The following is a 16,518-nucleotide window of genomic DNA, read 5'->3' as shown; positions in this document are numbered from 1 at the left end:
GCAGTGGAGTTGAGGCCTCCAGGGCCAGAAAAAGTCCTTTCTTTGTTAGTTCATGGATCTTGTGGAGTTTCCACTTATGTGGGGAAAAACACGTCAACGTGTTGATGTTAAAGAAACCGCCAGCAACACCCCGGAATAGCTGACAGAGCAGTTGGCATTACATCCTAAATATCATACTCCCTGTGTGAATTCATAACCTTACACTCAGGCTGTTAAAGTCATTGTTATTTGAGCCATTTTGCATCCTTACAATAAGTAAAACTAAGGAGCAAATAACATCTCTAAGATTGCATCAATACCCCTTCATGAGAGTGATGGTATTATTCTCATAATAGTCATTGAACTAAAAGACAAGCTTGATATCTCCTCTGTTGATGAGTGAGTAACTACCTACATTTGCTGCATTTCTATAAACTGCAGCAGAGCTTTGGTTGGACGACACTGAAGCTGTTGCATCAATGTGTGTGTGTGTGTGTGTGCGTGTGTGCGCGCCTGAGTGTCAAGCTTGCGTGTTTTGTGCGGCTTAGTGGTCGAAGGTGGCTCATGCTGAGTGTTCTGGAGGGGAAGTGATGGGGAGGATGAAAAGCAGAAACAAGCGGCTTCCTCAGCAGGACATTAAAGTCTTTGTGTTCTTCCCACATGCAGCGTCTTTATATAAAGAAGGTCTATACTTAGAAGCGGTGCTCTACAGCCGTTTGACACGCACTCAGGGTCGAAGTGAAAGCGTCTCAACTGGACATCAGCGCTTGTGTGTGTGTGTGTGTGTGTGTGTGTGAGGCGACGCTAACCTGTTGCTGAAGTGTGCGTGCCCCTTCTGCTGCTCCCTTTGCTGGGATGTCTATTCAGTTAAATTTCTTACATTTTATCTTGATTATCTAAATAAAATCCTCAGAGCAAACACGTTAACTGGAAGAGCCAGGAGGAATTAAGTCATCCTTTCACGATCTACAGTTTGTCTGCACATGCTGCACCTCATGCGAACGTTCTCAACCTCTACCTCTGTACTTGTGACCTGCATCATTTGACCGGAGGTGGTCCAGAAGAGGTAGTAAAGACAAACTGATAGAATATACGAGAGTTGAGGAAATGGCAGCCAGCGCTGCGGCATCATGTGTGGTTCTGCGCGTTTGAAAACAATGCTTTTAAGCTCAAATTTCACTCACAATAGCCTTGTTCCATGACATCATGCTTCTATGATGAGAAAGGTGTTTTGTGTGTGTGTGTGTGTAGTGTACACACGGGGTGATATCACTTCTTTTGCTTGCTTTCAGATCCCTTTGTGTGAGTGTGTGTTTTTAATAATGACTGACTGAGCAATCTTGACAAATGTTTGACCTTAATGACGGTTGCAACAGCACACAGAGACCCACAGGAACGACACATGGCCGTTCTTCAGTCATTGTTTTAGGGTGATGGTGAGGAGAGATGTGTCAGTTGTGCATATAGAGAGTTGGTTGTTCATTTTTGCATCAAAACAGGTTAGTTAAGACTTTAACATTACATTAGCTTGCAAGAGAGGGAGTGGACCACATTGAGGGCAATCTTTGTAAAGCTCAGAAAAGATGACAGAATGGGTTTCTTTATACATCCTTCGCTTTTCTTTTTTAAATGTCGCTTTTAAAGGAAGGCTCATAAAACACATGTTGGTAAAAAAAAAATACAAGACTGATATCTGATCAGGAAAGCTGGAACAGCCCCGAAGAAAAGTGAGGAGAGGTCGATAAACAAGGAACTCGGGAGGAAATTAAGAGTGATGGGACAAAAAAAAGGGAGGGGTTTGGGTAAAGAAAACCGAGTCCATAATTAATTTCACTCATAATGGCTTCATTGGCCCGAAGAGCTGCAGGAATAGTGCAGGCAACGCAGGGCAACCCGATCCCTGGTAACCCAAAGAAACCGGCTAGAGACACAGCCCTGTCTCCAGGCAAACCACACTACATTATACTACAGTATGTATGATACTACAGTCTGCTCTTTGTCTGCAGACTGCACATACACAGTCTCTTGCAGCAATACCTCTACATACATATGTAGAGGTACATATACATACACATATAGAGGTGATTATGTAATTACAAGACAGAAAATGCCATTTTTCATCATGTTGACATACAAACAGAAGTAATGTGTGGCTTTTGTGCTCTTCCCACCCTGTACTTTCACTGAGAACTGCGACAGGGAGAGCAGAAAAGAAGAAGAAAATTGTCATTTTCACTGAGGTAACTGCGGTTTTGGGGAGTTGGGATATTGTGCTTTTCAGTGGAGCTGTAAAGACTTGTGGTCTGCACAGAACTGGCAGCTTCAGTCGCGGTCGGTACGCTGTGTATGCTCTGGAGCAAAGGGGCAGGGTTGTATGACTAGCCTTGTGTCTCGAGTTGCTCAGCAAAGAAGCGAGCAGCAACAGTAATAGTGATAGTATGGGGTTTATAGCGGAGAAGCTGGCATCAAACAGCAGAATTGGGCTTACAAATGACTTAGGCTGAGGGTTGTCTGTGGATTTGGGCTGAGCTGGGAGTCTCCTCTGATCTGGGCTCTGTGGGTGTTTTGTAATTACAAGTGGCAGCAGTTGGTCTTATTTGTGGCAATCCCAGGTAGCGATCCATGCAGTTATTACTGGATTCACTGTCGGAGAACTTGTGGGTTTTTTAAAGTCTGGTCTTGGTAAAGTTGGAGCCTCGTCTTATTAGCATGTGTGTCATTTAATTGACTCCAAGCCAGAAACATTAATGTTAATAGGTCAAATAAGAGCCTATTTTTCTTTTTCTTTGAGCGCTTGTGGTATCCGGACATGCAGAGAGTTTTGGTTCTATCTGGTCATCTCTGACTCCGCCCCAGTACAATGGAGATAATTGGAATTGTTGTTGCTCGCAGCATTATCAAACTTCAACAGCCGCCTCTCTTTATCGAAGCAGTGTCCCTGTTACTCTGGATAATCCACAGGCCTCACTGAGTTGTGTGTACTACCAAAGAAATAGTCCCTATGAAAACACTTCCTCATATGTCATTCTCTCCCTGCAATATATATAACGTGTCCTTTTAACCATGGCGGTGTACTTAAAGCTATCAAAGCTTTGCTCACTCTTTTGCTGCAGACCTTTTATAGCGTTTCAAAAGTCCCACCTCCACCCCAACATCCACCTGAAGGTCCTGAGTCTATTAATTATTATCATCACTCCTCACTCTCCTCTGAGCTGTGCCTGGTGCTTCCTAAACGTTTGGTGGTGAATCACTTATAGATATGAGACTGCACTACACTCTTCTCATGTGCGTTCCCTAATGGTGCTTCTGGGTTTTCCTTTGGCATGCTTGTGAATCAACTTTGCACAATAGGTGGGCTCAACAAACAGAGGTATTGTTGAAATCCTTGCGCTTCATTGATTTGCTTTCACACCTCTTACCGCTGCTGTTTGTATTCTAACGCCTTGGTACTATGTTGTTGTTGTTTTTTGGCGTGACCTTGTGTCTGTGATTTGTGTTTTGGGTGAAATGTTTTGTTTTACGGGTTAAGAATCTCCTGCAGATTTGTGTGTGCTATTCGTAACTTGTAGTTGACTTGTGGGGTCAGTAGCAGTAGCCCGCTGCTGGGGCGTGGTTGACTCACTGTGTAGCTTGGCAGCGGTACAAGTCAGGCCTTGATTTCAGATGCGGTGATGTGGAGTGCCTGTTGGGGGAAACTGAGAAGGTGTGTGTGTGTGTGTATTTAGGAGAGGAGAAGGGAAGTGGGGGGAAGAGAGGGTGTGTGTTGCTGTTTGTACGGAGGCCGTGTCTGTTGGTAAGTGAGGATGAGGTGTGTGTGTGTGTGTGTCATTGTGTCGTTCCAAGGTGGAGACCAGGGTTCCCCTTCCTGTAAGTTGTTAGAGCTATGGGCAGATGAAGAATCCTCCACTATGGGAAAAGCAACAACAAGAGAGACTGGGTGTGTGTGTATGCAGCTGTGGTGTCCTGTGTGGTGTGGCCACTGAAGTGAACCAGACAGCATTAAGTATTCAGGAGGGCAGGGTTTCCCTATGACAGCCTCCTTTGCTCTGCTGACTTCTGACTGACGGTCTCATCCCTCATATCTTTGGAAGGGCTTCATGGAAACACACGTGTGTGTGTGTGTGTGTGTGTGTGTGTGTGTGTGTGTGTGTGTGTGTGTGTGTGTGTGTGTGTGTGTGTGTGTGTGTGTGTGTGTGTGTGTGTGTGTGTGTGTGTGTGTGTGTGTGTGTGTGTGTTTGCGTGTTTGCATATATAACTGATAGGAAGATAGGATTGAGTTTCTCCTTTTGTCTTACTTTCCATATGAACCAAGTTGCTTGATTTGTGGAATTCAGCCAGTGGTACTTGTGTATCAGTGGTTACACTTGTGTATGTGTGTGTTTGCATGGTTGTCTGTTTGATGGCTGCTATGTATTCCAGCTGCTTTACATAGAAGGGTATGATATAACTGAGAACAGACACGGGTATGCTGGAGAACATTTGGACTTTCCTGTGTGTTACCTGCATGTTCACAGTGTTGAATGTGATGTTTCCAGATGCCACAGCAGATCTGGTTATTGTTCATAAAGAACAACAGAGCAGTGACTGTTTAGATGTTTGGTGTAGTTTTGAGTACAGTATGAAGTAGATGTGCATCAGCTAAAACAATAATAAAATAAATGATTACAAATATTCCAAGCAACCATTTAAAAAAAATAAAGTTTTGTCATTATTTTGTATGAGGCCTTCTGAAAATTATGTACAAAAAAACTATATGGTAGCGGCATGCTGTTTCTTACATTTTATGTAAAGTTGTACTGTACATCAGCCTAATATTTCATTCTTCAAGGAAAAATATGAATACAAACAAATTCATTTTCTGCCATAAACTCACCATTATAGCTTTTATTATTGACATCTGATGTATTATTGGATTAAATAAAATGCAATGTGATTAACAAGTCCATTATACTTTCTCTCCTCTAGTTCCCAGAGTGCGGCTTCTATGGCATTTACGACAAGATTTTGCTGTTCAAGCATGACACAACCACCAACAACATCCTGCAATTGGTTAACGGTGCCAGTGACATTCAGGAGGGAGACCTTGTGGAGGTGGTGCTCTCTGGTAAGTCACCAGCTCTCTCCCCTTGTCTCTGTTATCTCCCTGTTATTACTGGTGTTGCTCTGAACCACAACTCCTGAAATCAGTCCTTATCTTCTTACTTTACTACAGGTAATATCTTACACTTGCCTACTCTAGTAGTACAACTACTTATATTGTTTCAAGCTCTAATGCTCCGCTGTCAGGAAGAAAACCCTTTTTTTTTTTTCCTATCCCGTTTCCATCTCACGCCGTACACCTGTTTTCTCTTTTAGCGGCAGCCACGTTTGAAGATTTCCAGATTCGGCCCCATGCACTCAATGTGCACTCGTACCGGGCCCCAGCCTTCTGTGATCACTGTGGAGAGATGCTGTTTGGACTGGTCAGACAAGGGCTCAAGTGTGACGGTGAGGAAAGTAGAGAGATGGAAGTGTGAATAAGAAAAAGACGATGTCGTCCACAACTTTCTCTGAGAAATGAATTGTAACACTCACTAAATATTCTCCACCTCCTCCACTCTTCTGCTCTGTTGGTCCATGCCGCCCCCTGCAGGATGTGGACTTAACTACCACAAGCGCTGTGCATTCAGCATCCCAAACAACTGCAGCGGAGCTCGCAAACGCCGTTTGTCCACAACCTCCCTGAGCAGCAGCCAGTCCCTGCGTCTCTCTACCACTGACTCAGTGTACAGTTTAGGGACGGCCTCCACCTGCGCAGAGGACACCAGCCTCGTTCGCTCACACACACAAATGGTACTGGTGGATTTATGCACACAATGCCCTGTTTAGGTCTAAACTATTAAAGTTAAAGAGCCTCTCCACTCGACAACATTTATTTGACCACATCGAACAGCTTTGCTTTGGCTATGTTGTTGTCACAAATTGGGTAAAGCCAGTTTAACTCTTTTCAGTCACTTATTTAGAAGGTTTTAGGTTAAGACTGTAACCACTTATGTGATGGACTCCTGATTTTGTGATGGCAGTGAAACCGCTGCTAACTTCCCAGAAGCAATATTCTGGTTACTCAGGATAATACACAGACTTTCCTTCCCAAACAACTTCCCCTGGAACTTCTTTCTAGCAAAGGTATACGAGGTGTTAAGATGGATCAAAAACCTCTGCAAAATCAAACGAAAACTGCCTGCATGACTGTATTTTACAAGAATTTTAACACTTAAAGTGCTCCTCTCGGATTTACGGAGCTTTTTACTAAGTTTCAGCTCATGGCTTGCTGTCCGGCCCGCAACTTTACTGTTTTGGTTCACTACGGCTGCTCTAAGTGTCGTCCTTAAGTGCAGCATGCAACTGCTTTTAGTGAACAAGCTCTAAAAACCCGCCGTACTCGGCACCAAACAGCCGACAGACACAGGAACATCGTGGAGCATTTATCAGTTATAAAGAGTTGATAAAGACCAAAAGCTCAACAAAAAGAGAGTAAAATATTACACTTGCAATCGTCATAATCCGTAACCGCTGCAATAAAGATTGGACTTTTTTTTTAATAAAATAATTCTTTAGGAATTACTTATTGCCAAAAGTAGATCATAGTGTCCTTACAGTGTTTGTTTTTTCCCCCACTCAAAATGTAATTGATGATCTTTTTTTCCTTTCTATTCCGCTAGCCACGGACCCCTAGTGACGCCCGGCGCTTCTACACAGGCCGACCAGTTCATTTAGACAAGATCCTGATGAGCAAGGTTAAGGTGCCGCACACGTTCGCTGTCCACTCGTACACGCGACCGACGGTGTGTCAGTACTGCAAGAGGCTTCTTCGAGGTCTGTTCAGGCAGGGCCTACAGTGCAAAGGTGAGGACAGACAAAGAGAGAGACTTATTTCCAGGGTGATGCAGAATATTAACAAAATCTACTACATGTAATATAATCAAAATGTGTTTTATTTCTCTCAGACTGCAAGTTTAACTGCCATAAACGCTGCGTGTACAAGGTTCCTAACGACTGCCTCGGGGAGACAATTGGAGGTGAGGGAACATAAAAATATATCACCATTCAAATGTCTTTATGACTCTGTTAACTCTCCATGGATTTGATGAAAGTATGCATTGTCTAACAAGACTGAAACTCACTGGCACTCATGTTTTTATCTTCTCAGAAAACAGAAGTAACTGCGGTAAGTATCACCGGTACTCCGTATTGATGCATGTACAGCTGTCGTCTTCTTATAGAGGTTGCAGTCATAGTGGTAGCAAGCATTTTAAACTCATACTCACTTTAAATCAAGTTACCCTCAAACCCCTTCTCTCCTCTTCTTTCGCCCCAGACTTGTTGAGTCCCAGTGCTGACCCTGAGGTGCCCATGGACTACAGCAGTGAGTACGACGCCTCAGACAAGTCTTCAATAGATGACTCGGACGAGACCTGCAGCATCCCTGGGTCCTTTTCTCCTGACAACAACCAGGGCGGAACCAGCGGAGACCAGAGGTATGAGGAAAACCAAAACAACGGTGCACACAGAGACTGAAACATGCATTTTACCTACCGAGTTCTGTCCTTCTCCTTCTAGTGTTTACATCCCGTTAATGAGGGTGGTGCAGTCGGTGAGACAGACGACCCGTCGATCCAGTACGGCTATCAAGGAAGGATGGATGGTTCACTACAGCAATAAGGACACACTGGTAAAAACATTACCCATAACTCCCATGCTATCCCCTATAAACCAGTTCACCTGAATAGTACCTCTGTCATTATTGTAAAGGGCTGAACATATAGATTTAAGGCAATTTATTCGAGATGCACTTTCCTTTCTATGATTTACTGCAGAAAGTTTGTTTTGTTTTCTTTACTTTCCACTCACTCAGGCTTAAAAGACCTTCTTGTCATCAGCTCATTTTCTCTATTCACCAGCTCCTCGCTCAACAGTTTAGATCCTTGATCATTCGGCTTTCTGCACTCTATTACTTCCTGTTTCTTTTATATTTGTGTGTGCATCTCAGCGTGTGTGTGTGTGTGTGTGTGTGTGTGTGTGTGTGTGTGTGTGTGTATGCGTATGGAAGAAAGAAATTGATTGATGATGATAATGAGTCTCCCTGAAAACATAAGAGCACTCAGCAGATGTGTGGTGAATTAATCCTAAAAGCTTTAAAAGTTTTCTGCCTTTTCTTTTACCTAATGTACTCTCTATATTTGACCTCAAGGAAACCTCGCTGCCGCTCTAGTCTTGTTCTTACTTGCTTTTCTTCTCTTGTTCTTACTTGCTTTTCTTCTCTGGCTTTACTAACACCCTCCTTTTTCTTTTTCTCGTTTTTGTCTCCTTTCTCTTTGATTCCACCTTCTCATCTAGCAGCTTGTGCTCCTGCTCGTCCTTGTTCACATCTGGCCACTCTTCTCTTCCTCTGACGTCAGGGCCAAACTTGAAATGCATTCGTATTGATCCCTGAACTTTCTCCATCCCATCCCTCAATGTCCTTTCTTACCTCCGTTGCCCCCACCTCATCCCACCCTACTCCGACCCCCAACAGAGAAAGAGGCACTTTTGGCGTCTGGACTGTAAGTGCATCATCCTTTTCCAGAACAACACAACCAACAAATACTACAAGGTAAATATAGTTCATTCCATGAAAAGATATAATCTCAAGTTATTTCTTCCAAGTGTGCAACCTCACTGGTCGTCCTTCTTGCAGGAGATCCCTCTGTCCGAGATCCTGGAGGTGCGTCCTGCTGGCAACTTCACTCTCGTCCCCGCAGGAACAAATCCTCACTGCTTCGAGCTCATCACAGGCACTCTGTGCTACTTTGTAGGGGAGGACCCCAACACCCTCCCCACGCCGTCCCCCAGCAACCCCCAGGCTCTGCCTCCCTCTCCCAGCCAAGTAGCACCTAACAGCGGCATCGGGCGCGAGGTGGCCACGGTGTGGGAGAGCGCCATTCGCCAGGCTCTCATGCCAGTCATCTTTCAGGATGCACCACCAGCTGAGGGAAACACAACTCACAGTAAGTTGAGCGCAGCCAAATGCAGGTCGTGCGTTTTTTGGTTTATTATATTTACTAAATGGCACATTTCAGCTTGAGATTTATGGATGGGCATGTGTGTCCAAGACATTGTTTGCTGTTCCCGTGTCACGAGCCAACTGGCTGCTCAAGAAACTGTGGACCAAATGTGAAAAAACAACTTGCCAACTCTAGTTGACGAAGTGGAAGAGTCTGGTCTTTATCTAACTCTTAATGAAAAACACCTTGATGAAGGCCCGGTGCCAAAAAGCATTGGTCAAATAAAGTTCATACGTTTCCAGTAAGCTAAATTGTTCTTTCACAAGTTAAGTGTGTTGAGCTGAGGTTCAGCCAAGTTCTCCTTTTGTTTTTAGTGCTGGAGAAAATACCATGAAATACATGTGAGGTATTAATACTTGACTGTGTAACCTTTTCACTGTTCCTGGTTCTGTATTTTCAGGACAAGCTTCTATCAGCATATCTGTGTCCAACAGTCAAATTCAAGAAAATGTGGTATGACTTTTAGAACATTCTTTTGCAATTTCATTCAATCTTTAAATTAATTATACATGATGAGATGAATGTGTGAAAATGTTTTGCTTTCCTACAGGATATTGGTACAGTGTACCAGATTTTTGCTGATGAAGTGCTGGGATCGGGGCAATTTGGAGTAGTGTATGGAGGTATGTACAGTAGATCTGGATCGCTGTATTTTGTGAAGGTCTAATTTAATAGGTTAAAGTGCTGTATAGGAAACAACAGTTTCTAAAGTTAAGAAACGGGATACAAGACAATACACCACAAATCCCTCAACCATCTACAATACTGATGCATAAGTGTGTATGGGTCTGTAACAGGGGAACTCCAATTTCACACACTCTGCGTTCAACAATGTTAAACAGTGTTATTTTATGTACGCTGCAAACTCTGGATGACAGGGCCCAATATATGTTCACATCTATGTGATGTTGAGTTCACCAACCATATTTTTTATTTGATACTCCCATTTGTGCATCAGGAAAGCACAGGAAGTCGGGCAGGGATATAGCCGTCAAAGTCATCGACAAGCTTCGCTTTCCCACCAAGCAGGAGAGCCAGCTGAGGAACGAGGTGGCCATACTGCAGGTAAACACACACTGTAGCTGTAAACGGGTATAATACATGTGTGTGTATATATACTAATGCTGACACAGTAACAGCCAGGTGCTTTGCCATTTTTAAAAGGAAAGGAAAACCCCCACACTCAATAGTGCTTATGAGTTTTTTAACAGGACAATAGTATCAAAGCACTGAGACAATCGGTTCGGGAAACATTAGCCTGGGCTCTGCGGTTTAACAATCGCCTGATTGAACATCTATAAAGATCAAAAAGGTCAGATTGCAAAGGTCAGAGTTATCTGATAGCTGCCTTCTAAAGTTGCAGCTTATGTTCCCAGTGATGAATCATCCTAATATATGAAATGATTATAAGAAATGATTTGAGCTTGTCCAGTCATTTGTAACACTTATTTTGTGTATATCATCTGCATTAGATGTTCTACTTAAAAATGAAGTGATAATTCAGTTGCCTTTTGAGAACGCAATGTCTCAATCAATTGCAGTATTGAAAATCATGCTTCATGACTCACTTTATACTCTTTGCTTATCTAGTCCAAATTCAAATCAATTATTCATCAATCAAAAGCCTGCCAAAATATAGTCAAAACTACTGTCAAGAACAAACAAAAAGGCTGTTTGAGTTAAAGGCGCCACAACTTATAGATTTACAACTGATTTATAAAGTCAAAAATAGAAAGTACCGGTATCTAAGTTACTGAAAGCCAGCATGTTTGAGGAAAAAAGGTTGAGATTAAAGTTAATGTTTGGAAGAATTCCCTTTTTTTTTGTTCAACTTATTGTTTGTGTAATCATTTAGAAACAGAAATGCATTTAAATGTCACTCTCTAGAACAGCCAGGTTTCTCTGTATTAGGCTCACCAGCAGATGGAGACAGGAGACAGACAGGATGTGCATTGGTCTGTCTGTCTGCTGTCTCTAAAAGGCAGTTACTCACTTGGTCTGCCAGACTAAAAAGACTCTGCCACATTCACCAGCTTTCAAGTGAAATACATTTGTTAAATGTAAATATGCCTTCTGGAGACCATCTGGAGCATATCTATGTCAAAATCAATTTCTGTTCTCCCTTCTGTGTTTCAAACCCTTTGTATGTGGTTCACTGTATTTAACTGTCTCTGTTTGTCTCTGTCTCTTCTCCTGTTCACCACAAACTGCCATGCACTTCCTGTCTATCACACCGTTTACTCTGCTCATTCATTTTTCAACCAAATCTGCACGTTTCCATATTATCCTGTATCCCCTCATCTTTTCTGGTCCCTCTCTCAGAGTTTACGTCACCTGGGCATTGTGAACCTGGAGTGTATGTTTGAGACCCCGGAGAAAGTGTTTGTGGTGATGGAGAAGCTGCACGGTGACATGCTGGAGATGATCCTCTCCAGTGAGAAAGGCAGACTGCCCGAGAGGCTCACTAAGTTCCTCATCACACAGGTGTGTATGCGCCCTAACGACGCAGGGATTTGTCGTGTGCGTCGATAAATGTATGCTATGACATGGAAAGTGTTGCTGTTGCTGTGTGATTTACGTCATTTAGAAAGTTATTTTTGTTGTAGCTACGTCAAACTAATTCATATCCTGTTTTTGTGGTTGCGTGTGTGTATGTATGTGTGCGCAGATTCTTGCGGCTCTGAGACATCTACACTTTAAGAACATCGTTCACTGTGATCTGAAACCTGAGAATGTGCTGCTTTCCTCTGCTGATCCCTTCCCCCAGGTACACACAAACACACACAGTACACACACATTCTCATTTTGGATTTCACACTCTGCAATGAGTAATTCACAGCACTTGTATTGTGGTCGCTCAGACGTGTTTCCTCACATCTATACACCGTTCTCAAATGCCGCTCTCTTATTTCACCACTCCTCTCACTTTTCATTCTACCCAGGTGAAGCTGTGCGACTTTGGTTTTGCTCGTATCATCGGCGAAAAGTCTTTCCGACGCTCTGTAGTCGGCACTCCGGCCTACCTGGCTCCGGAGGTTCTGCTGAACCAGGGCTACAACCGCTCGCTGGACATGTGGTCGGTCGGCGTCATTATGTATGTCAGCCTGAGTGGGACGTTCCCCTTTAATGAGGATGAAGAAATCAATGACCAGATCCACAATGCAGCCTTCATGTACCCTCCCAACCCCTGGAAACAGATCTCCAGTGATGGTAAACAATGAGGGGATAGTTTACACTTAGTTGCCACTTTATTAGGTACACTCTGCTAAAACTAATTCAGTCTAATACAGCAGCCCTGCAATAAATCCTTCTTCGTGAAGGTTTTCATGTCAAGTTTCTGTTGAAAGATGTTGATTGAGCTATATGATCATTTGGGAGGATGTAGTTTATGGTGCTGTTAAACTGTATTGAGTTACACTGAGAGGTGTTTGTTTTATTTTGTCCACCTGATTTATATCAATGAGGGTAGGCTGAATAACGGAAACATCTCACCGCTATAGAATGAATATAGGTCAACAGCACCACAAACCACACCCCAAAATTATTATACGTTGAAGCAATAGCTCTCTCTGAGTGTGTATGAGGAAGGTGAACATGAACTGTCAAAGCAGGACAAACTTACAAAATCAAATGTTTATATTTCACAATAGATTTTTTAATAGGGCCCTGATGCATGTTCAACCACTTACTGCAGAAACTGGGTTATTCTCTTCATCATGAAGTCATCTATTTCCTGTTCATTGCATTTTATTTCTACCAAAACTATATTAAGAGATCAAATTGTTCAGATGAAGTTTTTTTCTGAAACTATTCAATTTAACTTTATAGACCGATCCGTATACTTTTTGTGTTTCCAGCAACTGACTTGATCAACAACCTGCTGCAAGTTAAGATGAGGAAACGCTACAGCGTGGACAAGAGTCTCAGCCACGTATACTTGCAGGTAGCGTATAGAAACTACTCGTATGCACACACAAACATACACATTGTTTAATAAATGGTTGAATCTCTCTGACACTTTTTATAACACTCTCTGCAACCATTATTCCCCAATTCAAAGTATAGCAAGGAGCACTTTTTCCAGATATGGTGCCTGCCAATCACCTGCACCTTTTTTTTTTTACTTCTGCAAACCCCGTAATATAATCTGTGGCCATTACAGAAATGTAAAATATAAACACCAGGTGCCTGCACTTACAACCAAGTGGTGAGACAGAAGCTCAAGGCTGATATTTGAGAAATTTATTGAGGACCATTTAGCTCAGGTCTTTAATGCCTACAGGTCATCTTTCTCTGTCGGGTTAAACCAGTCCACTGTTGTTGTTGTTGTTGTTGTTTTGGTGCAAGAACGTCCATGCATTAATAAAGCTTCAGTGTCACGCAGTCAGACCAGTCGAGGGTTATCAAGTTCTTACTCGCACACACACAGATGGATACACACATGCACTGTCTGAAGTGATGACCGGATGATGTGCTATAAACACATCAAAGCCCATTAAACTTGAGTCTAATTTTAGGGTTCCTGAAACTGAAATTTCATCCGTGTTTATTCCCGTTTCTCATGTCTCAGGACTATCAGACGTGGTTGGATCTGCGGGAGCTGGAGAATAAACTCGGCGGCCGTTACCTCACCCATGAGAGTGATGACAGCCGCTGGCAAATGTTTGCCCGTGAACATACTCTGCCTTACCCTGCTCACCTTGTGCCTCCTCCTCCTGCCGCCGCCTCTGATGATGAGGAGGGCGGAGAGGACGCAGATATGCAAGGCCTCACTGAAAGAGTCAGCATCCTCTGACGAGAGCGAGAGAGACAGAGGACTCAAGCTTATTTCGGAAGGAGGAAGGAAGTAGGGAGAGGGAGGGAGGATTGGGATGGTCGACCTAGAGCCTAACAGAGACAAGTTGTATGGTTTTAATGAGAATAGGGTCCAGCTGTTAAGACTTTCACAGCACAACATCTGTTTGGGAGCACTCAATTGTGTCTCTTCGGGCCATGACTTCCTTCCTTTGCCTCTGCTGTTATTGGTCGTCTTTCATCTTTTGACAATTTTCATAGTGAAGACTGCTCGACTGTGTCTCACATCCTCTGTGCGGCTGACCTGGGCGGCCTTTACGTGCCACTAAAGGCCACTTCTCCACAGGTGATAAATGAGTAGTGTATGTGTGTTTGTATTGAGGTGTTTTTCTAAACTAATAACGGTGAACATTGAAAATGAAACTGCCTCCCATTAAAAGAGAAGTACCATTTTGGTTTTGGTGTCATTTAATTGGACTGACCGGAATGAAAAAAAGTAAAGACCGGTTCAATCTCTTTCCGGTGACAAAAGACTTCCTCTGTGCTGGTAATTACTAATGTGCAGGCATGAAGTCAAACCCATTCACATTCATAAGTGCAACCCCATAATTGAATGTCCTGTAGTGAAAATTGGAGGTATTGATCTGGTGGTAGCATATCCTGCGGCAATTACCACAAGCTTTGAGCCACAACAGGCTCTTAGAAAGAAAACATGTGATTGAACATGTCATTTCAGTTTTAAATGAACTCCGTATTGAGCTGTCCATTACCTGAGTTGCCCACTCTCACCAATCAGTTGTGTATTTAAATGGTGAAGAATATGTCCTCACAGCTGCGTGTACATAAGATTCAAATACTGCCAATGAAAGAAGTTTTTTTTTTTTTTTTTTTTTTTACACCTGAGCAGGTAAATGGATGCTTAAACAACACCGCTACTTGTTTACTGTTAAGAGAAGACCCCTCCCTGTGATATAAGTGCATAAACAGACAGCTTGGATTACTGAACTACATTTTGGAGTCTATTTAGTTTGATTATTGACAGCCGGTCATGTCAATATGTTGCATGTCTCTGTGAAGTAGTAGAATTATCTAGATACACTAGAAAACATCCTGTAGTTATGATGTTATACCCATGTGTAATCTGAAGTTTATGTAGTTGTCAAATGTGCGTAGACTGTATACCATGTTTGAAAGATCGCACTGGCCTTGGTAACGGATAATACAAACCTTGAACAATGTTCTTTTTTTTGTCTTTGATGTTTCATGTATTCATCCGTACATAACTGTCATCTATGAACCGAGAAAACACTCAAAACCGATCACTCGTATGTGATTATGATTCAATATTAACATGTTTAAGAAGGAAGGACCATTACTGTCGGTCAGGTTTAGGACCTCTTATTATGCAGAAATAAAATACAATGCTAGCCTGACAGACTGTTATTGTGTCCTTTACTGAAGAAGAGCAAATTATAACATAAGTCAAATTGAATTGCTGTTTGAATGTACATACATTAGGGCCAATGCAAATGTTCAAGAATGCATGGATATGATGGATTTATGTTTGCATTTGAAAAACTTTACTCGTATCCGTCAGAGGACAAAGAATTGATTTATTTTATTTTCCGCATATTCCACCTCACAGACTGAGTGGACCCTGTGGCTATGGAGGCAAAGGGAGTGAATTGGTCCCCATTATGCGATGAGCGCACTTCAGCCAGCTGCTCGGGTGAAAATACACCCTTATTTCCTCCTACACCACCAATCATCATTGCCAACAACACAAAATGAAACACTCTTTCTCTCTGTCTCCTGTTGTTTTTCTAAGTGTGGGCAGGTTTATCACTATCCCGTCAGCTACACCTCCACAAGCTTTGCCCTGGCAAGTGGCAGTGGAGACCTTCCATTTAATAAGCATTAGAGATCCAAACCTTGACATATGTAAACATTAGAACACTTCTTCTGTTCAATCTGAGCTTGAAAATGAGACTGAATTGCCATTTGGTTTAATCATTCATTCTATTTGAGTTGTTGAACACATCTGAGGTGTGGATGTTGATGATTCAGAGCTCTAGAATTAGGTTAGTTCAACTGAGACATACAGTTAAAACTAACCTAACGTTGAAGAATATGACTGGTAATATTCAATGTCACTGTTATTCTCAACAAACCCCAGTAAAAGACTGAAATAAACATGTTCTAATTCATATAGGATACTATACTTCCCTATGCTTGCCCTCAGCTTGAATGATTGCAAAAAGGCGGGTTTCCTGTAATCTTACGTCAACGTCCGCTGTCACAATTTAACATTCGTTTCAGCAAATTGTTCATCTATATTAGCCATCGTTGCGAACTGTTCGGCCACTAGCGGGTCTAATGAGGTTGTTGTAAGTATAACACAAGCACACGAGGCTTTCTACACTCATTGATGGGCACGCACGTACGGCAATGGCACCAGATGTCGGCAGGTCAGGAGGATGGAGGCCGGGGAGAGAGATAGTTGGTTCGGCACCATTAACAAGCGGTTCATCCCTGAATCCCAGATGTTTCAGAAAAAAGGTTGTTAAAACTGTGAGGGGATTGGTTGTGATCCTTTAGCTCTCCATCAAGGGAGCTCTTCACAAGATTAATCCACCTCGTCTTTGTGTCATCATTTTTCGAT

The 16,518-nt window shown here is 42.7% G+C and overlaps 1 protein-coding gene across 1 annotated transcript in view; it reads left to right on the top strand.

The window, feature by feature from the left end:
- The window catches only part of prkd2 (protein kinase D2), a 30,688-nt gene extending 15,413 nt beyond the window's left edge, over window positions 1-15,275 (top strand). Inside the window, exons 2-19 of the mRNA XM_079271912.1 lie at window positions 4,945-5,083; window positions 5,335-5,466; window positions 5,612-5,811; window positions 6,681-6,864; window positions 6,966-7,037; window positions 7,169-7,186; window positions 7,337-7,496; window positions 7,579-7,690; window positions 8,534-8,611; window positions 8,696-9,005; window positions 9,463-9,515; window positions 9,613-9,685; window positions 10,021-10,127; window positions 11,385-11,546; window positions 11,731-11,829; window positions 12,005-12,272; window positions 12,920-13,005; window positions 13,633-15,275. Of these exons, the coding sequence (XP_079128038.1) occupies window positions 4,945-5,083; window positions 5,335-5,466; window positions 5,612-5,811; window positions 6,681-6,864; window positions 6,966-7,037; window positions 7,169-7,186; window positions 7,337-7,496; window positions 7,579-7,690; window positions 8,534-8,611; window positions 8,696-9,005; window positions 9,463-9,515; window positions 9,613-9,685; window positions 10,021-10,127; window positions 11,385-11,546; window positions 11,731-11,829; window positions 12,005-12,272; window positions 12,920-13,005; window positions 13,633-13,857 (2,478 nt within the window). The 3' untranslated portion in view covers window positions 13,858-15,275. The remainder of the gene's footprint in view (window positions 1-4,944; window positions 5,084-5,334; window positions 5,467-5,611; window positions 5,812-6,680; window positions 6,865-6,965; window positions 7,038-7,168; window positions 7,187-7,336; window positions 7,497-7,578; window positions 7,691-8,533; window positions 8,612-8,695; window positions 9,006-9,462; window positions 9,516-9,612; window positions 9,686-10,020; window positions 10,128-11,384; window positions 11,547-11,730; window positions 11,830-12,004; window positions 12,273-12,919; window positions 13,006-13,632) is intronic.
- The last annotated feature ends 1,243 nt before the right edge of the window (window positions 15,276-16,518 follow it).

The sequence above is a fragment of the Melanostigma gelatinosum genome (assembly GCF_949748355.1).
Source record: "Melanostigma gelatinosum genome assembly, chromosome: 7".
In the NCBI taxonomy this organism is placed as follows: domain Eukaryota; kingdom Metazoa; phylum Chordata; class Actinopteri; order Perciformes; family Zoarcidae; genus Melanostigma; species Melanostigma gelatinosum.
This window is presented reverse-complemented; position numbering and strand designations above follow the sequence as displayed.